Below are 24,813 nucleotides of genomic sequence, written 5' to 3'. Positions count from 1 at the left end.
TGTATATTCTTTAATATTTCTGAAAATGAAACCCAATTTTTGAGCTAACAGACAAAATTTGAGTCAATTTTCATTTTTTACTAAAAATATTTGGCTATTTTTGTCCAAATCTTCTGATGAAAAGTGCAGAATATGAACAGGACTATTTTGTGAATTTGTGATGAAAAGTGTTGAAACTGGTGGTGAAAAGTAGACTGGCCCAGTCTTTGTAATTTTATTGTTTTATTTACTAAATCCTGTAGAACAAGTTTGTAGAATCTTCTGCATTGATGCGATATTACGACTGGTCTATTCCTGCAGCACCCTCGTTAGTTGTCAACTTGTCACCACGTTTTTGTGTTGATAAATATGCTATTAAATGAGTAGCATGTACGTACTTTCCTCTTTTGAAAGTGTTCTACTTCTGGGTTCCATAATGTCACTGCATATTATGAATAATTAATAGAAATGGATATGCTGCAGAATTGCCCAGTCATGGTAATTTCACGTCAAACCATGATTTAGAAAAATTATAAAACTGCCACGGCTGGGCCAGTCTAGGTGAAAAGATTAAGAACCTGTGAATCTATAATCTGGAAGACAGCCACTAAAGAAATAGAGGGCTAATGTATGTCGGTAAAAAATTAGGGAGAAAAATATAAAATTATTTTTTCATTCATTTTGTACTTTGAGCTTTATAACATAGTCACTATTAGCTGAAAATCTAAATAATAAGTGATTTTCTGTCCACTTCGAGATCTTGTATAACTGCAAGTGACTTCATTTTTCATTTTATTGGAACAATAACAAATAATAGTTGAATACACCTGTGATGGGCAACAAGCCAAGGCAATTAGATACGTGATTACAAAGTGACATCACTGGGTGCACTGTAAAATGTCATCATCATGTTTTCCTAATATTATACATTTGGCTATAAAAAATATAATTAATTTGACAATTTTTTGGAGTATATTAAAGTTTCCTAGTATCGAATTTGCTTAGATGTACTGGTAACACCAACGAGGAGATATTTGATTTGATTGCTTTGTTAGGATGTGTGGTCATCACACTGCATATGCAAGATTTGGAGATAAACATAGATTTGTTTGTTTCTTATTTGTTGTTTGTTTACATGAAATTCAAACTTGTGCTGGACGATGATTGACGCTCTTTAAGTGACCAAAATAATGATTAGCATTCTTTTTATAAACAATTTTTCTTTTCAAGTCAAACTCATTTGATACCATCTCATTATTTTCCGAACAAATATTATGTCACAAAAACCCAATCTTCATATAAAGACCATTTGAATGCAGGTGCTCTCTGATTGGTCCGAGTGTTAGGTATTAGGATTGGGTAGCCAATCAGGCACATTCTTGTAAATAGCTTTGTATTGACTCTACTATACAAATTACTGTACTATTGCTATTACCCAGAATGCATCTGTGTACAATAAATAACATCCCATGCACTGACTCGTGTTGTATTTATGTCCATCATGTGTCACATGGTCTCATCTTATTGACCCTTTTTTTATCTAATCTGGCAAAGTGACAGACAGCCTCAAGTACTTCCAGTGTGGCACCACAATCATCCTATCAATGTTGACAGTAATCTAATTAGCATACAATGGTTTGGTTATAAGGGAGTTGTTCAAGGGTCGTCAGTTTTCATACTTACTCCCTACTTGCTTCAAAGATGAAGCCGTTCGTGTTGCTTGTGTTGTCGTTGGTAGTTGTCTCGGCACAGACATGTTCTCGTAAGTACATATTGTATTTGATGCATTTCTTGACATCCCAAATGAATGCTGTTTCATATCATATATTTTTATAAAATCCAGTAATTTTGTCAGGATGAAGGCTACAAGATTTGATCAAAATCTACAAACAAATCTGGTCACTTTTGGCCACTTGGTAACTTACAGTGTAAATAATGTGAAGCATAAAGCCCTGTAAGCAGTACTTTTGCTACCTTTCAAAAAAGTGGCCAGATTTTTAATAGATTTTGATCAAAACGTGTAAAAACACAAATGTTACTGAGTATAGGCCGCAACATACTAATATTTTTGTCTAGTCTCAAACAGTTACAATGTATATCACACAGTATATAATTTTTGCTAGCATAAGATAGTGGTATATGTGCTGCCATCTTGACATTTTGTTGATTTCTGTCAATGTGACAACATGGCTACTGTGTTTTGATATTGATTTCAGTTGAATATTAAAATTACATTCTTTTTTGTATCGCTTCTTATCAAAACATAGATATCCAAAGATTGATTGAACTCTGCTAAAACTGATCTATAATTAAATATAATTAAATATAATTAGCATTACTATTTTGTATAGTGTAATTATTCTCCATCAACTTTCTTCAAACCCATTGAATGCCTTTTAGCTTGAAAATTAAATTAGCAATCTCGTATATTTTCCTTGTTTTTTTTTGCTGAAACTTCATGCACCTCAAAATGTAGTTTATAACCATTTACTCAACATAGCCCCATTAATTAGCATATTTTTGTAGGATCTGTTTTCTTTGAAACATTACCAAGGGGTACATATCATTTTAAATAAATTCAATTTATCAAATAGAACTTAAATCATAAATCTGTTGTTTTTTTTTACTCTAGTAAAATGTTTGTACTTAATTAATTGCTGAACATTTGAGACTTATTGTACCATAGCCTATACTCTATTGTAAAGTCTATGATTTTACAAATTGTAATAAATGTATTACTACTTTTAAAAATATTTTTCCACCAGTGGATCTTGAGTTAAACGAGAAATGTTGACCTTGTTTTTTAAATGCAAATGGAGAAATGTTTTCAGATTCTTGTGGTTATACCAGTCACCTTGAATTGTTCCTTTTTATCAGGGCAAGTTACCTTGACCAAAGATATTAGAGAGTACAAGGACTGGCAAGTGCATTAAAAAAACTAAAAGGAAATTGAATATTATGTCCAAGATAAACATCTCTTGGTGCTTTTATGTAAGGCTTCTTGGTGTGCAAAACAATCCACAGTTGAACTATCACTCTTTTACCGGTACAATGTTTTCAAAACCATACTGTATCAAATATATTGAACAGCTATTCTCTTCGTATGCTGTGATGTAAATTTGTTTTTGTTTTCGAATCTATGAATAAATTTTATTTTATCGTTTATAAGTTACAAAGAAATTGTAGTTGACTGTCAACTCCAAGCCATAACTCAGTTTTTGAAAACTGGATATAATATATCTCCTACTACCTGTAATGTGTAGCTTATATAAAATTTTATTTCATAATTCACTCCTCGAAAAAACATACTTAATATTTTCTTGTATTTTGTATGTATGTGTTGCAACTTGTCTTAAAATATTCAAACATGTTGAATATTAAAAATCACATTGAAATCCCAAGAGATATTACATTGAAGAAAAGACCACTGTTGCTTGTATCTGTGTTTTTACCTTTATAACTTGACTTATCAAAGGCAATAACCTGATTATTTGATTGTTGTGTTCAACAATAAGTTGTGTGTTCAGTTTATTTGTTAAGGAAATGTTAACAAGATTAGAAGAAAGAATCAATATAATCCTACTTACAAATTTGTTTATGTATTTTTAGTGAACAAATTCTCTATACATTTTGGTCATTTTAATATACAGTGGAGTACTTTATTTTCGCTTGGAATTAATTTTTGCTTTTTTCACTGAAGGAATGATTCAGTGAAAATAAAATCCAGCGAATATACCTTTTTCCCAATATTATACATTAAACTTATCAAAAATCAGTGAAAATCAATTCCATACAAAAGACCAAAAAAAGTCTATTCAGCAAAAATTAAATACAGCTAAAATAAAGTATTTTATAGTACTGTATGTCGCTTTATTTTTACAAATTTCATGAAAATACCACTAGGTTCCAAATTTATACTAAGTCACAACATCTTTTGTTTTTGCAATTTTTTTTTTCGCATTTCCTCACGAATGTCATTAAATGCTTTAAATATGATGTTACAGTGCATTAATCGTAATACTAAAATATTATGAGAAGTTTAAATCATGTAACTTTTCTCTGTCTAATCAAATGTCATAATTTGAGCAACTTCACATGTTAAGATTAATAATTAATTGACTCTTATGGAAAGGGAAAACACTGTATAGTTCAGATGTCATGATAGTGATAATGTGGTTACAAGAAAATTTCAGAAGAAATTTAAAAAAAAATATTCCTAATTTTTCCATACATTTTAAAATCTCAGTGAATGGGTCAGTATTATAAATTCTTCAAATTTTAGGGGATTTCAAAACAACAGACCCCATTTTTGAATTTGTTGTCTTAATGTTGATAGTCATATACCTGGTACATAAAAGTTGCATCATGTTTCCGTGATGGTTACCTACATCATATCAACCATCAGCACAAAGCATCAGTGATTTAACAAGCAATTTTTCAAATTTTTACCCCACTGTTGCGAATGGGGAAGGTTTTAATGTAGCTAATCAAATTGTCATTGTTAATATGATTAGCATAATTAAGTACTGTAAAATACTTTATCTATGTTTAGAATTAATTTACGCTATTTTCACTGAAGGAACAATTCAGTGAAAATAAAATCCAGCGAATATACCTTAAGTTTTTTTCTATATTTTACATTCAACTCATCAAAAATCAGTGAAAATAAATTCTACACAAAACATCCGAAAAGTCTTCTCAGTGAAAATTAATTCCAGTTAAAATAAAGTATTTTACAGTAACCAATTTGTTGCATATTCTGAATTGTTCGGTTACAACCTATATTAGCTCATGGAAATTCTAGAACATTCATTAGCCATTTCAAGCCTACTGCTTTTTCAGTTTGATATATATATGCCGGCCCCTGATAATCATTAACATCAGGTGTGTGTGTGTCACCTCATATGATAAGCCACTTAAGAACCTGTCATATGTTATCAAAGTACACTGATCTCTTCAGTCATGCATTGAGTGTATGTCATTATACAGTTGGTAATAGTACAGATCAATGACTGCCCTGATTGCATGATTGACACTGTTACTATTATTGGTCTTTTTTTCACGGTTTGATGGCAGCAGCTAGTCTTTTTGAAGCTGTATTAATGATTTTTAAGATAAGGGTTTGCAAGTCATTGTATGATGGTCACATGACTTGTGATACGATTACATTTAGTATCAAGACCAACTTACATTTCTTGAGATACTAAATGGCAAATAAGTGAGCGGGAAAGAAGTTTTATTGCAGATTGTTTTAAATTTGATAACCTTGCTCATTTCTGCCTGCAAAATCAAACGTTTGCAAGTGTCTACAAACAGGTGTCTTTTCTTGCATAAAATAACATGTAAATAAACAGATTCAGTGTAATTGATTCCTAGTTTTCAGACTGAGTTCAGACAGATACTATGTATGGAACAATTTTTACCTGTGTGCCTCTGATAAATTTTTAATTTAATATTTATAGAAAGTTGTATAAGAATAACATTATTACAAAAGTTGTTTACTCTCATATTATAGGTTGAATGTCTGCGAATGACTTTAAGATTTAATGTCACTGTTATTTCCTGTATATTGTTAAGTCACTGAAGTTGATATCTTGAAAAAGCAAGTGATTAAATTACTGTAAAACATGTTATTTTAGCTAGCATGTTATTTTTGCTAATTTAGCTAATCTGTAATTTCGCTAATTCAAGATATAGCTAATTTAACAGAAAGTACATTCTCATAGGGAGATAGTCGACACTTCAGCTAAATTAAGATTCTGTTAACTCATTCCAAGAGGCAAATCTGTCTCTTGGAATGAAGTAAATAGTGCTCTATAAACATGGTTGCTTTCTTTGTCAAAAGAGATCTACACAAAGTTATTAAATAAAATTGTTCTAAAATAGGCGTCAGAAGCAGTACAAGTTGTTTTTCTCTAATTTGCTGCTGACGAATAAAAAAGACACATAAAAAAACCATACATATATTACAGATAAGGTTTTATGAATAAATTTAGATTTAACATTAAAATTTTCTTTTCATATTTCAGAGAGCAAAAAGTTGACGGCTTTAGACTTGAACTACAAAAGCCATGAGGACCATGTACTGTTTGGTAAACTGACAGCTTGTCCCCGTGAGGGCGAAGAGTTGAGTGAAAGTCTCCACTTTAAGATCATCGACAGCAGTGATGCTCGGATCGATCTGGATTCTCAGACCGGGTTGTTCATGTTCAAGTAAGTCAGCGTACTTGACTGTAGCAACTGTCTTCTATAAATGATGATAAACACATCTATAGATATATATATATATATTTATAGTGACATGCTACTTTCTTTCTTAATGTCTCAATCATCAATTTGTACAAAACAACTTTTTAATTGCTATTCACTGTTCAGTAAATGTATTACAGGGGCAGATTTTGATTTTGATGCTCAGTGAAACCATTAGTACCTATTATGTGCATATCTATATCACAAATGCAATTATTAATGATGTTATTGTTACAGGTATGCGCCTCCTCTATAATAGTATAACATGAATGCCCTTTTGGTTGTCATGGTAACAATGTTTCGTTCCTGTGAGTTAAAATGTGTACATACATCAATCAATCTTTTCTTTTTTTTATTGTTTTTGTCTTAGTTTAATGCTAAAAACAATTTGGGGGCTTTAACCAACATTTTTTTCAAAAGGTTTTTGTTAATTTTGGACAGTCTGTACATGACTTCCAATTGGCTATAGTTCTTACAAATTTGATTAAAAAATTTGATTTAAAACGTCATTATTTGTTGCTATATACTGATAAAAACATGTATTTCTACAAGATACAATCAAGTTATTATTATTAATAACTAATACACAGCATACTCACTTTCTATGATATAAGTGTTTGTATTGCACTACTTCTTGTCAACGAGCTGTGTATCTTCTGAGTGCTGTGATTTTGGTAGAATTTCTGACGAAATGCTTGTTATCAATTACACTTCAATGTGTTAACATACCGTTACCTGTATTTATATATAGTCCGACTGAACACTACTCTGGAATTGAGGTGTTTTACTATACCGTTCAAGATGAGAAGGAGACGAGTGAACCAAGTAAAGTGATAATTAGTATGCGGTCACAAGCCGATCCACCGCTGTTGGAGGTCAAACCACTTCTGGGATACGATGATGAGATCTTGCCGGTGAAAATCGATGCCGATATCTTTGACAAGGACGGGTCTGAATCACTCCTCATATCCTTCTGTGATTGTGGTGAGGAACTCAGATGTGATGAGATAATGGGTACGTGGCGTGTTTTCAAATCTTAAAACAAATATGAATATGCACAATGCAGCTGCAACAACATTTGAATGCATTTTGCCATTTCTTGCATCCTGTGTAATATAAAACTGCATTTTATTTGAGAGAATATTATTTCTGTAAAACGTATGAATGTAACTTTATTGCATGAATAATTAATTAACATTAATTAAAAAGCTGGCAAAACTGAATGTTTTTAACAATATGCAAATTAGCTAATTTATATTTTGTTATTCTACAAATTTGCTAGTTTTAATATTATTGTTTAATAGTCTTCCCCTGAGATTTTTGAAAAGTTGGCAAGTTTTAATATTGGGAAGACAATGTCAAGTTTTATTTATTATTAATGTATATGACATTAGGGAATTAAACATTAGTAAATTTTGTTAAAATAAGATAAATCTACAAGAAATAATCGTAATAAAATATTGTCATCACTGAGCATGTACACATGGTGTGTGGCTGTGATTTGGCTCGAAGTATAGCCACTGTACTCTATAGGTCGGAACAATTCACGAAGTCGGAAAGTCTCATGTCAGGATTGACATTTATTGAACTTTGAAAAGGAAACATCAACAACGGCTTGAAACAACAACAAACGTAAAAATAATAATAACGATAACAATGGCACGAGGACCTCAAGTGTCACATGACACAAAACTCAAGTTGTGATAGATCGGTTTTAAACCAATCACTGATCGTGGTAATAACGTCATAGGTCAAATACAATGTATGATATAATAGGAATACGAATAATCTAAACTTAATCAACAAACACACCTATGATTTGCATCTCGCCCCGACATGGTGAGTCCCACCCAACAGGAATGTTTATATAACAGCAAACCATATATAGGCAAGCTAATTACAAAATTTGAACAAAATCATTACGTCTTTATGATTGTTAAGTTATTAGGTATACCATCTAATGGAATGGAATGGAATAAATATTAATTTCAGTTCAGTTAGATCCACTAATCTTCTATGATATACTATGTACCGGTATTGTTATTTTGAATACAGGTAGATGTACTTGTGATCTCAGGTTACCCACTGATTGGCAGTTTCTAAATAATAATGTCCCACTCACCACTAGTGATCTACACAGAATAGAACCGGAACTCTTGAAAAATCTTAAACTAAGGTTTGTTTTACTTCTCCTTATTGATGTACATATCAATTTCTTTGAAGTTAACATCTGATATGGCTTTGTATGGCTGTAATCAGGCCATGGTTCGATGGTTATTTTTCTATTTATCATTCAGTCCAGGCAAAAACCCAGAGCCAAGTGTCTGTATTGATGTGCATGCCGTCAGCTACGAAAGACAGCAGCCATATTTACAACAGGCAAAGACCACTAAACAATTACACATCACAGTTCTACCAAGGAATGACCCACCAATTATAAGCTTTGATGACAACTCTGAGTCCGTCACCTTGGAGACAAGTCAGGGTCGACCAATCAGATTCAAAGGTTTACGCATCACTGATAGTGATAGCATAGGAACCTATCGTGTGCGAGCCACCATTGATGATGGTGGCAGACTCTTCGTGGAGCAGCAGCATCCAGATGTTGTCTTTGTTCCCAAGGTAACCATATATTCTAAATGTTAAGCCATTACATACGTGGAAAATCCCAGCAAGCGAACATTTCATTACAAGATTGTAGACCACTTTCGTCATCTAATTGTAAGGCTGTCGTTTATTAGCTCCTGAAAGTGTGACGACCGTCTTTTTCATCGTTTTTACCTTACCCGTACCAACAAAGATGGAAGGGAAAGGTATATTAGGAGAAATATTTTGTCCTGCGTTGTCGTTGTCATCGTTAATAATTGTTATTGTGTGCATAACAAACTTCATTGAACTTGAACAACAGATGTCCTGTATTAAAATATCATGCTCAAATTGAGAAAATCTGATAAAATATTTTGACTGTTTCTACTTGACTGATCACTGGTGATACACATCAAAGGTCACTGATCTCAGTGGAAATATGCATTGTTGTATGTGTTCAATGAAGCAAATCATTTATCTTGTAATAATATCCTTGGTAATGTATCCCCCAAATCCCATGGGAATACTATACTGGGTTTCAAAACCATCTCATGGAGAGATTTTTTGCACAGTCTGATACACACTTGCAAACCTACCAATAAAATCTTTACAGAAAACAAGATGTCAGAAAATCAATATAAGCACTCCTATGAACTGGGTGCCAAACTTTGATCAAGATCTGAAGCTAATAGAAAATACATGCATGCACATTTTGAAAAGAAAATTGTACTAAAATATATGTATTCTGTAATTGACAAACAGTTCATTCGACAAATGAAAACTCACAGGAATATGTTTCAACCATTAGAACAGAATGATAGAGTTTTTATAATACTAGTTTAAAAACGCACTTCAAAAACAAAGATTGCAGTGTTTGAAGATCTTCTCTCTCCACTGGACACCAACTAACTATTTAAGTTGATTTGCATACAAAGCAGAGCTTGCAAAATGATAGCTATTCATAGAGGGTTTTTTTTTTTACTTTTCATAAAATACAGTAGTCACACAATGAGGCAGTTCATATTTGTCTCAGTGAATCATTAATTTTCGACAGACACCTGTACAAAATACTTGGACAAAAGCCAGCTAAGATTTTCTGTTATCTTGCATGTTTTATGAATCTATTCACGTCTAAATGCAGCACTTTTTTTCTGCAATGAGGCATTTGTTTTTATACTAAAATATCTGAATTACTTTGAATGAAGCTGGAAATTATGTCCCTTAAAATAATTAAACAAATAAGGCACCCATGTTTTTGTAAGATATTTACACCTTTTAAAGACATTCGGTAGACTGATTCCCCACTGTTGTTTCAACCCCAAAACTTGTTTGTATTCAAAATTATTTATGACAATGCATATTTATATTGAAACAAACTATGATAAAGGGAATTATATTATATAACAAAGGGCAAGGTCACCAGAGTTCAACTATGTTCATAATGTAGCTGAGATGAGGCGGTTTCACTTAGGGAAAATTCCAGCAAGTCGTTATAATTTAGTTGTTCTGCAGTGTATCCATGTCAAACAGCTAGTCCATCCTTTGTTCGGTTTACAAAATCGCTCATTTATATTCCACTACACAAAATCATTGTATGTTCTCTAATGTATTATTTTAAATTCGCCCAGATTGGACGTGGCCACAAGTCAGTCTATCAAAATTTGAAAACCAACTGTTAGCCAATTCGCAGTTAGCCAATTCGCTAGTGAGTTGGCTAATTGGCTACCCCAATACTTCTGAGACTTGCAGTAACTGTATAACAACATCATACAGCGATTTTTTTTTCCAGGACAGAAAAGTTCGTAATATGAGCCTGAATGAACATGAAAGACGAGAACTGAATCGTGACGACCAATTCTATGATTTCTATCAACCGAGAGATGACAGAGACACCAACAATGGCAAAAAAACATTGGAATTTATAGGTTAGAATATTCCTCTCTTATATAAACTCAAATAAATGTGGTGTTTAAAGTACATTAAATTATCATTGATCTATTAATACCAAATTATTTAATTATGCATTTATGCGAGCATTTCTAATAGAGCTAATTCTAATAGTTTCTTTATTAGTCCCCATTTGAACAAAATTTGAAAACAGGGACTTATGGGTTGACCTCTGTGTGTGCGTCCATGAATGTGTCCATTTGTTTAGTCATATCTCACCCATGCATGCTTTGGCTGATCAAGTTCAAACTTCACCAATACATCAGACATCATATTGGACAATCGCACATGCATTTCTGTCATCGTCAAACCCAAAATGGCTAACGGGTAATCATTTTGCTTAAACGAATGGCCTTACTCTGTAGGTACTCCATGGGGCATCAATGAGGTGCTTTCCTCTATGGTGTACGTACCTTGGTGTGCTAAATGGCCATCTCCACCTAATTGGAATTTCCCAGAAGATAGCTGGATGAAACCATCAGAATGGGATGAAGTACTGAGTGAGGATGAGAGGTTTCCTGTTATTTGGCCACAATGGTAGGATTTAGATTTTTTTTAAACAGGAATGATAGGTTTTTAGTTGCTGATTGACATTCAGCAATGTGTGCATGGCTTGTTTTCCATTAAGGCTGAAATAATACTTTTAATCATGGTGGGTATTACATGTACCTCTTCAATGTTCTTCACAGAAGAAAATAACAATTTGCTCAAATTTAATTATGATACTGTGAAATAGACATTTTTGTGGGTGATGAACTGTTTATGAATGACTGTTTCATTTTCTGGGGCATCTTTGGAAAAAGTAGCACAAATCTGAGAATAATTTGCCATGGTGAAGAGTTCACCAAAATCCAGGATGACTAGATCATGTCACAATTTGTTTGAGGATTTTTTTTTTTGGTGATTTCTCTAAACAGATGTACATGCATTTTCAATTTGTTTTTTTCAAATCTGCAGATTACAATGTCAATAAATTGGAACCACATGTAATAAACTGCTTGTTTTCTTCTGACAGGTATCCTCGTTTCTGGTACCCATTCCCATCCAAGACCTGGTACTGGTGGCCACGTATCTGGTCACCTTATTGGATGGATGACGTCTGCTCTGATTGGACAACACATCTACAAGTTGAGGTCACAGAGGTCACACCATCCGGTTGTCAGCCTACAGAAGAACAGCCAGAACAGAGAGATGAATGGTCTGCGTATATTCACGTGGAGTCCAGATCTTCACCAAAAAGTCTCATTACAACGTATGGTTATTCTTTGAACACCTTGATTTTTCTCGCAAAAATGTCGGTCCAACTTTTTGTCTGTATTTTTTTCTCTTGTGTGCAGGGAAACAAATGGGAAATCAACGTCACACTGATGTTTTCTCTGTTTGTATGGATTTGTCAATGTACCAAATATTGTTCTACCAATATCTGAATAATCACTGGGTGGACAAGGGAGAAACTTGATATTTGATATGTTGTGATGAAATCCAGTCCTGATTAAATTGTAGTACAAATCGGTACACAAATAGTTTTGAATGTTATACATGCATACTGAGCATAATTTCCCCCATTTGCTACATGTCTTCATCAACAAAAGATGATTTTGGCATTCAAGTGGTTATGAAAGTACAATCATCAGAAATTTCATTGAAATGTTTATTAGTGAAAAATTAGTTGATAATGATGTATATGGTCGCTGAAATCTTGCCAGGAGTGAGTGAGATAGATATGAAGACTTTTTTTTATTTTCCAAAATAGTGTTCTATTTTCTACTGCCTTCACACCACTGTTGCCAAATACCATAGTCAGGTGAGCAGTGGGTGAAATGTCTAGAAATTATTTTAGGGCAAAAAAAAGTCTTGTGGCCCTCTCACTTTCAATGAGTTGGCAACGGCCTTCTGCGAATGAGGTCTATCTGGGTGTTTCAGAAAAAAACCATTTTTCATCATACTTTTTATGAGCTGGCAATCATGGCAAGGTTTTCATTGTTTCACTATTTTCTTATTTACCTAGAAATCACTTTACATACTGTCCAGAGAGTGAAACTAGACAAGTTGTCAACATTAACAGTCTGTATATAAGGGCACTTCAGTCAACAGATCTACGTCTGAGATTTAACATGAGGATTTTGGAAGATGTGGTATGTGTATTCAGAATATTATATGACAAAATGTAATGAAATATTGGTTATTTATTTAAGAAATTTATTTCAGTTCTGTGATTTTGAAATGATATGTACCAGTTAAAGACTTGTCATTGTGAAAGAGATTTGTGAAATATTATGCAAATATTAATAGTGTGTTTATATTATGATTATGAATGGGTGATTTTGGTTGTGCCACATATATACCAAATCACATAACATTATTACCCATACCTCTTTTTGATGCAATTCAGTTTTCAAAAATTTCACCTTGACCATGTGTATTTATATTTGGTAGTGAGCTATTAGCATATGGTGTAAATCATTGTTAGTTGAATCAATACACAAACCCAACCAAGCCAAATACATCCATCACCCAGATTTTAGCCAATTTGGCTTTACAATCAAAGTTTATTTGCATATATAATTTTTTTGGGTAACTTTTAACTTGCCTATTTTTCTGTAATTTAATAATAATAATTGTCCATGATCTACTGGAGTATATGTCTCAACAGCAACTTTTGAAAAATTATAGAAAAACATTAATTTTGTAAAAAGTGACAAAAGTTGAAATGCTACAGTCATTGTATTTTACCCACATTGCATATGTTGCTGTCGGTCCCATTTAATGAATAAGGCACGGTACAACGACCTCTGCCCTTTAATATTTGAGATCATATTATTGGATTATGAACATAATTATTGAAATCACATTGGTTTATTATATTAGGATGCCTGGGTTGAAAACTCTGAGACTGGTACACCTACTTTTGACTGTGATGACTTGGATGTCTGCAATGAAAGAATACAAAATATTGAAGTTCACTTCCCACATGGTAATCTTGATATCTGTAAGGTTACTGTAGAGGTGAGATTTAGTGCCGTTTTCCTGTCTCAGCTTTGCTCTGATATTTGCTGTTTGTTATTAACACATGCATACTTGAATTGCACTATTACTGTAAAATCTGTATTAGAAGCCGCAACTTCTATTGAAATGGTACAATGCAACAGAAGGGATGCAGCTTCTATTAGAGCCATCTACACATATGAGGAATCATGAACTTTTGGTTCTCAATTGTTCAAAAAGAATGGGTGTGGCTTTTATTGGGAATGCAGCTTCTAATACAGATTTTATGGTAGTACAACTTCTACTTTACAAGAAATGGATGTGACAAACCTTTTATTTATTATGGATATATTGCTATTTGAAATACTTAGGATAACAATTTCCAAATATATTATCCTTTTTGTGTAGATTGAATTGTACAAGGACAAATCTGAACGGCTAGCAGACATCTTGACTCTATGGGTTTACAAGACACATCCCAAATGTGTGGAGACTGATCATAACTATCCTGATTTCAGAATTAATACTGAATTAGTGGAAACCAGACAAGGACAAATTCAAGATTTACATATTAGATCATCAATACCTCCTGAAGATGTGAATGGTATGTCATGTTTTTTTCCCCCAAAACTGTTAATAATTTTATGTTTTTATCAATTCCATGAGTAACGTAAAAATAACGGCTATTAAAATCAGTATATATAGTCATTGTATTCATAGTACGATAATGCTTTTGCATTGCTGTTTGAATGTATGCGCAATTTGGAAAAAATAAAATCTGTGACTTTGAATTCTTTGATGACGATTCATCCAACCCCCATCCCATTCTCTCTGAGCCAGTGCTAGTTGGGATATGGCATTAAATCTGAGGGGTGTAAAGTCTGGTGTGCAATTTCTGTGCATTTAAAAGAAGATAGGAACAAATGTCTTATTGTAAACTTGATACACGTATATCCTGTATGAACAAGTTCAAACAGATAGATAATCTTGTGTACCGGTAACTTGTAATGGTGGTAATTATATGTCAAATTAACTTGGTTTCAATTTTTGTTATTTTTCTTCTTTTCAATTTGATAGGCATTCTTCATGTCAAGTTGAGATCTGAGTTTGGTTTAGTGTCAATACCACGTGTACCAGACAGTCTGCGTATTTACTCTGATCACATGGCAGTTCATGAATCAATCCCAACCAAGATGTGCATTGCTGGTCCAGCAACTTTAGTTCTACAAGCACTAGAGTCAACAAGATTCACTCCACTGAAGGACTTCTGGGGTAGGACTAAAGTCGAGATAGAGTATGGAGTAACAACAACGGCAGCCAAGCTGATGTATGGTATGTTTTTTACTTCACCTTCTTTATTACATGTAGATTATACTATTGTTCAGAATATTAAATAGATTCACTTGGTATTTGTATATTATTTAAAAGTTTAAAAATACAGTTGAATAAAAATGAACATTGATCTCAACAAAATTCATGCACTATGTTGTAAAAACAAAGCTATCAAATGAATTTATTCAATCATTGAGAAAACAATTAAATAAAAAAGAGGGGAACAAACTTAGAACATATAGTATATTTAAACAAAAGTTTGAATTAGAAAACTATCTAAATGAAATGAAAAACTTCAGCCAACGTAGAGTGTTAGCAAAGTTCAGGCTCAGTGACCACAACCTTGAAATTGAATTGGGAAGGAAGAGTAAACCAAAAACCCCATTCAGATCAAATTGAAGATGAAATGCATTTCATCTTAGATTGCAATTTCTATGAAGTAGAGAGAAAACATGTCTTGAAGTATTTTAAAATAAAAATTAATGACTTGTCCAGAATGGAAAGCTTTGTGAAAATAATGGGAAATAATATGGCTTTGTCATATTATTTAAAAAATACAATTTTCTAAAAGATGAATACATGTATGTAACTGTGGTCTGGGAGAAACTTGCTGCTGTTTAATCAATTTTTCAGAGATTTTCTAATTTGTATATCTTTCTATGTTGAATTTCAGTGTATTTTAATTTTAGTGTGTCTTATTTTATTTGTCTTTTGTATTCATTTTTTTACCTTACTAAACCCACAGATGGTTAAAGAATCATGGGACACTATTGCTTATGTTGTTTACAATGTTAATCTATCTTTTGTTATCCATTGTTATTTTAATCCAGAAAGTAAATTTGTTGTAAAATTAATCTTAACTGGAAGGTGCCCCTTTAAGTTGTGTAATAAAAAAGTTATTATGGAAAGACAAAGGAATTTCGCTTACTGTCACTAGAGGGCAGTAACACTAAATAATCCTGCAGTATCGGTACATATAAGTTCCCAATTAAATATCATTGGTTTATGTTGGGCTAACAATTCAAAGTTTCATTCAGGTGATATTGTGCCAAAGAAAATAGTAAACCAAGACGTGGTTGTGAAGAATGGATACATGCCAACACTGCCATTGCTGAGTGTACCACGCCGTATATGTGCTGATGAGCGACAGATAAAACATATGGATATGGTCAAGATAATAGCACGATTTCAGGAGAAGGATGCTGTGACTGTTCGTATCTACACTAGAATGGGAGAACTACACCTGAGTAGAAGCATTCACCACGTTGAACTGAGTGAGTTATTGGTTGATTTGTATTTCAAATGCATTCTTGTTTATTTACTTTTGCTAATCTGAAAATGTGTCTTGATTTATATGCATATAAAGTATATAAATGACAGTTTGCAGTAAATCTTTGGACAGGTTCTGCATAATATGTATGTCTAAGTGTGTTCAGTGAAAATTGTCTGAATAGTTATATTAACAGCTTGATACATTTTGTTGGGTGCTGACTAGACTGGCCCAGTCGTGGCAGTTTTATTGTTTTATATGATAATTCCTTTAGAGTTTGTAAATTCTTCCGCATTGACGCCAAATTACCTTGACTGGTCTATTCTGCTGCGCCCTCTATAGTTGTCACTATGTTTTTGAGGTGATAAATATGCTAATGAGTAGCATGACTTGTAAGCTGGCAACCAATAAGAAGGCAGTTTTTGATCCGACTTGTTCTACATAACTATAATGCATGCATGGCCTGCCACGTAGAATCTTTTACTCAAATGAAGAAGTATTCCACTTCTGGGTTCCAAAACGTCTCAGCATATCATGAATTAGTAATAGCAATGGATATGCTGCAGAATCAACCAGTCGTGGTAATTTTGCATCGAACCATGATTTAAGAAAAAAAATATATAAAATTGTCATGACTGGGCCAGTTGAGGTGTTGAACAGAGTTTGGAGATGAGCTACTGCCTTTGATTGACAAACTTTACTTGGCATATATTTACATGTATTCTAGTGTCATTTGCTTTAGCTTAAATTTATTAACGTAGGAATAAATAAAGAGAAGACTTGTAATTTTTCTTTCAGGTGATGATATGATGGAGATAATGGAGAGAGACAACAAACAGATTATCATTCGTTCTTCAATATCTCTTGTCAGAGGTTTTATTCATGATGTGATTCTGTATGAGACTCCAGAGTGTCGTGAGGATTACCAGTCATCCCCTATCGACCAAATAACAGTGCAGGTACTCTTGATTGTTTATTGGAATGCAGACAGTTGCTTGATATTTTGCTACTTTGGTGTAAATTTCAAATTGAAACTTGAAAAAAGTCTCTAAATTATTAAGGCAACATTGTTGCTAACTGATTTACCAACAGATAACAGATACGACTTGACTTTTAATACATATCGGTTCCGTATTAACTGTGTTATAATTTTGACAGTTTTGAAGAGAGATATCCATATCCCTGTATATAATAATCACATGATGAATTCTGATCAATCAGTATTAATGTGACCATATAAGGACATGTGTGTTGTGGTTTTGACAAATCCATGTATGGAAGTAATTTGCATATCAAATTTACATACAATCCTACAACTATATAAGTAGATAATAGTAGATTATTAGTTTGTTTTGTTTTTTCTAGATTATGAGTGATAATGGTGAGCTGGACCAGTCTACTACCATTGTTGACATCACGTGTGTGGAGTCAGAAGAAGCAGTTCAAGGTACAGGCTTTTGAAATAAGATTCAGTGAAAATAACTTTTTTCCAATTTTTTACATTCAACTAATCAATAATTAGTAAAAAATAAACTCCATACAAAACACTCAAATAATTTTTTCACTGGAAACTAATTGAAGCTAAATTAAATTATTTTACAGTAGTGAAGTTTTTGTGCCTGGTAAATGCTTTTCTCAAAATTGTAAATTACCTATTCATTTACACTGTAATTTTGTGCACATGGTTACTACCTTTACCTTATACTAAAATATGTCTGGATATTTCGAGTACTAACAAATTCTCACTTCCGGTCCGGTTAGAGGTAAAATACACCACGAATATTCACTTTTGAGATAAATTTTTGGTATGTGTTGGTTCTTGGATATCTAAGCTTCGTCGTCCTGTACTTTGTTTAGTAATTCGAACTTCCCAGTTTGTGTAAAAAGGGTGAGTTTCGCGATTTTGACATCGAAAATTCCTTTGCTTCATTATTTGTCGAGAGACGGCCGCTTTGGTATGTGCTCTGTAACTTGCAGCACATGAACCTAAAAACCTTAGGTAATCAAACAAAAATGACTTAGTACTAAAGTACAAAAAATACGTTCAAGGTCTGCATTTTTTCGTAGCATAAAAACGATTTGCTCCCTTGCTTAGGGACGACGTCAAAAGATCGATGTCGGATAAAAAACTTATTTGCTTTAGTTTGGGGGTGGGGGTGGGTTGGGTTTGACCTCAAAAAGTTTCCATCCTACAAAAACGGTTTTATTGTTTAATGAAGTCAAAAAAATAACAGAAAATGAAAAAAAAAACATCCAAGACAAGAAAATGGTTTGGTCCGAGTGTAAATATGTGCGTCAAATGAGGTCAATTTCTGGTCTTGGAACTAGAGCATGCGCAGAACCCTGAAAAGTAGTTTGCGCATGCATATATTCCGCTTCATTATTACAACCAACTGCTATGCCATACTACTGTTCGATTATCAATTTGTATTTAATGGTTAATGTAGTCTGACGCCATGATCAATATTTATCAATTAAGTTTCAGTGGGAGGTTTTGGGAAAAAACTAAAAGAATTATGTTTTTTTATCTTTTGACGTCGTCCCTTATTGTGACACCCTCAAATCAACTGATTTCCATTCCCCTCAAGCGTCAAAACTCGAAACAGTTTTTTTTGCCTGACGTGTTCATTTGCCTTCAATAACGTTTCAGTGGCTGTCACTGTCGCATACTGAGTCTTGCCGATAACATTTTGGTTCAAATTCACGTACCTATCGCCAAGAACATTAAAAAAATCTGTGTCAACAAACATGCTGGGAATCAACTTAGCATAACAATGCGTTTGAAGGTTGTCGTCATATTATTCGACAGTTTCCACACCAGTGCCACACCAGAGGCAACTAAAACATTTAAACCTTTGTTGGGAAATTCATGTGCACTAAATTGCGTTTTAGAGTCACTCAAGTAGGTTAAAAAAATACAACATATTTCACTACCATAAGGTTAAATCTCCTGGGCCCGAAAACTGGAAATAAAATGTTGCATTATTGTCGCCATGTTTATTTATCGTTGACTATTCTCTTACCAGAGAGAATTACAACACGAAAGTTTGTTCCCCAGCTTGTCTGTAATAAAACTGAATTCACGTCCTAAATTCATGAAGGTGAGTGTCATTTGAGGCCTCACTGATCACTGCGTGTCCAGGAATCTAACAGCTTGGTTGAATTGATGATAAGCAAACAATCATGGTAGATTGGCCCGACCTCGATCGGAAACGCAAGGGAGATAAGACTTGATTTTCATAGACGCAGATCATTTAGATCGGACGATTACTTTTGTTTTAGGTTCTTTGTTGTTTTGGGTGAATATAGAACATGTTCAAGCCCAAAATTGTAGCAATAATGCTCACGTCGCTGTACGTTAAAACACACTCTCGAACTCTCGACAACATTCACTTACGGACCACTAAGCAAATAGGTGGAAATACCAGTTACATCACTCATGAAGATTGATGATTTGATTTCTGGCCAGGATAGCTGCATTTAGTGTTCATTTCTATGCAATGTAAAATCATATCGATGCTGTGGGCGGCGAAGGCTGACAGATTGTTTTGGTTATGTGGCCAGCTGTCATGGCATGGGCAACTGACATTTGCTGACTTTTTTTTAATATCCTGTAAATCGCCAGTTGTGAACTTTATCAGGATTCCCGTATGAAGTTACACATCATTCTAGCAAGGACAAATATTGATTACTTTTGTGCACTTCCGATCTGGTTAGACTTAAAATACACCACGAATATTCACTTAGAGATTTTTGGTATGTGTTGGTTCTTGGATATTTCAGCTTCGTCGTCCCGTACTTCATTTAGTAATTCAAACTTCCCAGGTTGTGTGAAAACGGAGAGTTTCTTTATCGATATCGAAACCGCCTTGGCTTAATTATTTGCTGGGGGGCGGCCGTTTAGGTACGTGTTCTGTAATTTGTAGCGCATAAACCTAAAAACGTTAGGTAATCAAATTCACAGGAAGTTGACAATTCATATATTGCTAAATCGCCAGTTGTGAACTTTATCAGGATTCTCGTATGAAGTTACACATCATTTTAGCAAGGAACAATATTGATTACTTTTGTGCAGGTTATATAATAAAATATGAAATAATTAATATTTCAGTTTTATTTATTAAAATATGTACACATTATATCTAATTGGGGTGGGTATTGCCAAGCAAGTTTATAAACCTATAAACAAATATTTCGTAAATAACACTGACCGCGAAATACGCCCTTGAGAAGTATTACTGATAGAATATTTTATATTGTAATTTCTTTTAATTTGAATTAGTTGTATTGCAATGCATTAGTAATAATGTAAATATATATATACATTCCTTTATTTCATTGTTGAGACTGAGTTATACAGTTTGTTACGTACTACAATTTGTCTATATATTGGAAAACGGTTATGGGAATTATTAATTTCAATAAACAATATTGAACTATCCTTTGCAACACCAATAAGACCATAATGATAATGCTTATTGGGCTTTGAAACTAGAGGCATTATCAGAGCATGAGTCTTATTTTGGAACTCCTGCCAGGATGGTATTCCCAGAATAGCACCAGTTATTAAAGAAACATAAAACTTTAATTCTCAACAAGGATGAAAAGACCAGTTACTGGGACAAAGCCCCACTCCACGCGAAACCCATCAGATATAAAACCCACTTATCGCGAAAGCCACTCACTGCGAAGCTACTAGTAGTGTGCGAATAAATGTTTACCATTAGTGTATGTATTTCTGTCAAATCCATCCAGAGACAAAAGTTGAGGAGGCATGAATGTGGAACTTTGTTGAATAAAGCATACTAAGGAGTAAATCATATTTCCAGAGGGTTATATAGAGAAAAAAAATTAGGGATTTTGACTGCAACAAAATTTCACGATACTTGAATCCGGATTCAAAATTGCGTCTCTGAATTAATTCAAATGGTTTACAGTGACATCATCTAAAGCAGCATTTGATTTGTCAATTTTCCTTTTTTTTCAATTGTTTGTCTCTCAACAGATATTGTTGATATTGCTGAGAATTGCGAAAAGAAGGATATGTTATGGGGGCCGTGGTCTCACTGCTCTGCCGATTACTGTGGTGTTGGTCTACAATACCGAGAAAGAAGTTGTGGTGAGCCTGACAGGGATGAGCGACGATGCGTCAAGTGTGGTACGTATAATATAACCGCTTTTGTTCAAAGTACAACTCACTTTGGGCCTTTTTTTTTTCCAAAAACACAGAAACAACAAATTTCATCATCAACTATTTCTTCGATATAATTGAAATCCACATTTACTCATGATCATTTGTTATCATATGAGTAATTGTTTGTTGTTGTTGTACATCAGCATCCACATCAACGTTTTACCTTTTTGACTTCTTGAAAACTACAAGTCTGATTGCTTTAATACATGGTATATATGTACCTTAGGAAGACCTCTCTCAGCTATGTTCTTTTTGTGATGATATCTTTAATTCACTAATTTTGATGAATATTATTGTCATTTTTGGTAAAAAGTGATATTTTTGACTTCTCAAGTCTGATTGCTTTGATATTTTACATATACTTAATGTAGGTTTTACAGGTTGAACTCTCGCAGATTTGTTTATTTTGTGATGATATCTCCAATTCTCAGCCGAGAGGCTGCTTGATAGTTTGTTCTTACCTATTTCTGGAAACTCTGTGACTGATTTTGTGGAATTCAAACCTTAGAAGAACCATGTCTATATTTATTCAGCCTTTTTATTAACTACAACATGTTGACTGCTAGTTATTTGGGCCCAAAAAAAACGATTATTTAAATTTGTCTGAATCAGTTTCTGGGACAAAACAGAATCAATTTAAATCGTGCTTAGTATGATGGGAGTGGTTTTCTGATGCATATCATTATGCTTAATTGGAAAGACACAAAATAATAGAAAGTGACAATGACTTGTATGTCAACAACAAATACGAAAATCATGGCGGTACCACAACAATGCTCATTTCCACTTTGCCTTTGCCGATTAATTGAGTTAGTATGTTAATAATTACAACTAATATGCAATTGTTATGCAGTATGTACATTCTCACAACTACAAAAATAAATAGATTGGGAGAACACTGATACATTTCTTATATATATGTCCTCTTTACAGACTGTAAACCAACCCCTGTACTGGTACGCAACCCATCAGCATACTTGGCTGGATGCGAATCACAAGAACCACTACTGCAGTGTCCCGAGACTTGTGAACCGGTTAAAATGCGTTATGCCAACCATGAATTCTTGTGTAAAGACAAAGACACTGCTTGGATTCAATATAAACCAATCGAGGTGCACGAACAATGCATCTGTAAAACGTGTACTTCACATCGTAGTTACAACCCACTCAGTTAGACTTAGTAATCTGCTCCCCATCTGGTTTTTCAGTACGATTAGAACTATACTATAATTATTCTGGTGACATTTTTACTTTGCTTTGATAAACAATAATGAGATTTGATTTCCTTGAAACATTTTACTTACTTTTTCAGAAGTGTCCTGCACAGCTTGTAATCTTTAATTATAGCGTGTCAGTTTTCACACACATGAAAAGAAATGTCTGTGTTTCCAAAAATTTCAAAAATATATCATATATTTGAATGCATGGATTTGGTTTAAAAACCAATATACATGGACAGGGCTTGAACTTTACAAAGGCTCCAAGGTAATTTGTTTTTTTTGTGGCCCAGTGAGTTGATATTATATACTATATAAGGATTAATTATTCACTGGGTTTTAATTTTGCTTATTTCGCTGACTGGAAAATGCGCTAAATTGAAACCCAGTGAATATGTAAAATTTAGCATTGAACACATTATCTAAATGATAACACCATGAATTTAAAACCCACTGAATATGAAATAGTAAATGAGCGAAATTTAAACCCAGATTAACAATCTTTAATATAATCAATGTGTTAATATCATTAACAACACAAGTTATGTTTCCTAATACTTTGTTCAATTTCAAGTTATTGGAAATGATGTAAAAAAAATTTCACAGTGTGTTTATTTTAATTTACTCACTGAGTTTGTAATTCTTGTTCAGTTTAAGATTATTTTCTGTGTAGGCTACCTCTCAAAACTAAATCTAGACTTCTTTCATCTTACCAAACTAATATAAAAGTGAACATATATGGTGTGATCAAATATAAAATCCCTGATCCATCTGCTTTGTATTTGTATGAAAACCAGTTACTGAGGGCGCTTCTAATTGAATAAAGATAGATATTCTTGGTTGGTCATATAGGATTTCAACAGATCACTTCAACAAATAACCAGAAAGAAGTGAAGACTTTGCCAGTCTTGCTGTTATGTCTTCAACGCACATGATACTGTTATTTTGATTTCTTGCTACTGAACTCGTTTTAAATCCAAAATATTGATCAGTGCTTTTCTTCACTTGTGTTTTTTTTTTTTTAATATGTGGTGTAAATCATTGCTCCATAAAAATACAATAATTTTGTTTAATTGTCTTTTCACAGAATTGATTACTGCATCTCGAATAGAAATTCTTCTCAACCAAAGTTTGTACACTGAATCATTAAAATGTCACTAAAATATTAACCATAGAAATATCTCTATAATTTATGTAAGCACATTTACTAGTGGAACAATAACGATTTTGATGTTTTTTGTTTTGTTTTTTTCACTTAAAGCGCGGTGGTCGTCGCGCAGCGCGTGTTCGAATTTCATGTAAATAAACAATGTATTTTACACGCGTTGTATACGTCGCTATGAGTCCCATATCGAACAGTACGCGGCCCTTTAATATGAATGGTGCAAAATTTGTATAAATAAACAAAGCGCTATACCCAGATATAATTTTATATGTTCAGTTATATGGGACCTAAATAAATCAATATTCACCTATATTACATCAGACATATTAATCATCTAATTGTGGGTACACTTTACATCTCTTCTAACTCGGCTATTCTCGGCGCGGAGCTGCGTCACAAGACGTTGCTAAGACGCGCACCACTGTACCACGTATTTCTATGGGCTCTGCGCGCGCTGCTGGGGAACGTGGAACGCCGAGTGAAAAGCCGGTGAAAGTTCGAGAAAACAACAGGAACTCAACTTTGAAGTAATCCTGAACAATCACATTTATATGCGTTACACATGCAGGGGTAATCCTGTTACACTGTTTAGGGGAGTCACATCAACCATCCCAAAGTACCATTTTCTGAGAGTTTTCGACCTTTGTTTTCGCCTTTGTTTTCACCGTGAAGGTTGCCGTGTGGTGAAAATGCTCGGATGTCCGCCCCCCCCCCCGAAAATTGATATTCTTGGTTATTTGGCTTAGAAAATATAAAACATGGCCACATAAATACATTGTTTTGCTTTATTGAAATGTTTTTGTTTTCCTTTTACTGTAAGTTTATAATGACTGGGTTTTATAAGAGTTTTTAATTTTGCGTTACAAGAGACTGTGATCTTTCTGGACAT

The 24,813-nt window shown here is 33.5% G+C and overlaps 1 protein-coding gene across 1 annotated transcript; it reads left to right on the top strand.

Moving 5' to 3' along the window:
- Positions 1-1,639: 1,639 nt before the first annotated feature.
- On the top strand, positions 1,640-24,239 carry LOC100369989 (uncharacterized). Its single transcript, XM_085496517.1, has 17 exons — positions 1,640-1,741; positions 6,009-6,192; positions 6,980-7,242; positions 8,284-8,404; positions 8,526-8,850; positions 10,604-10,739; positions 11,127-11,298; positions 11,777-12,013; positions 12,770-12,896; positions 13,630-13,767; positions 14,155-14,350; positions 14,824-15,078; positions 16,116-16,352; positions 17,147-17,307; positions 17,714-17,795; positions 21,354-21,506; positions 22,476-24,239. Exons 1-17 carry the CDS (start codon positions 1,681-1,683, stop codon positions 22,715-22,717), a joined length of 3,090 nt encoding a protein of 1,029 aa, XP_085352643.1. The 5' UTR covers positions 1,640-1,680; the 3' UTR covers positions 22,718-24,239.
- The last annotated feature ends 574 nt before the right edge of the window (positions 24,240-24,813 follow it).

Source organism: Saccoglossus kowalevskii, chromosome 3 (assembly GCF_978046115.1).
Source record: "Saccoglossus kowalevskii chromosome 3, keSacKowa6.1, whole genome shotgun sequence".
In the NCBI taxonomy this organism is placed as follows: Eukaryota; Metazoa; Hemichordata; class Enteropneusta; family Harrimaniidae; genus Saccoglossus; species Saccoglossus kowalevskii.
This window is presented reverse-complemented; position numbering and strand designations above follow the sequence as displayed.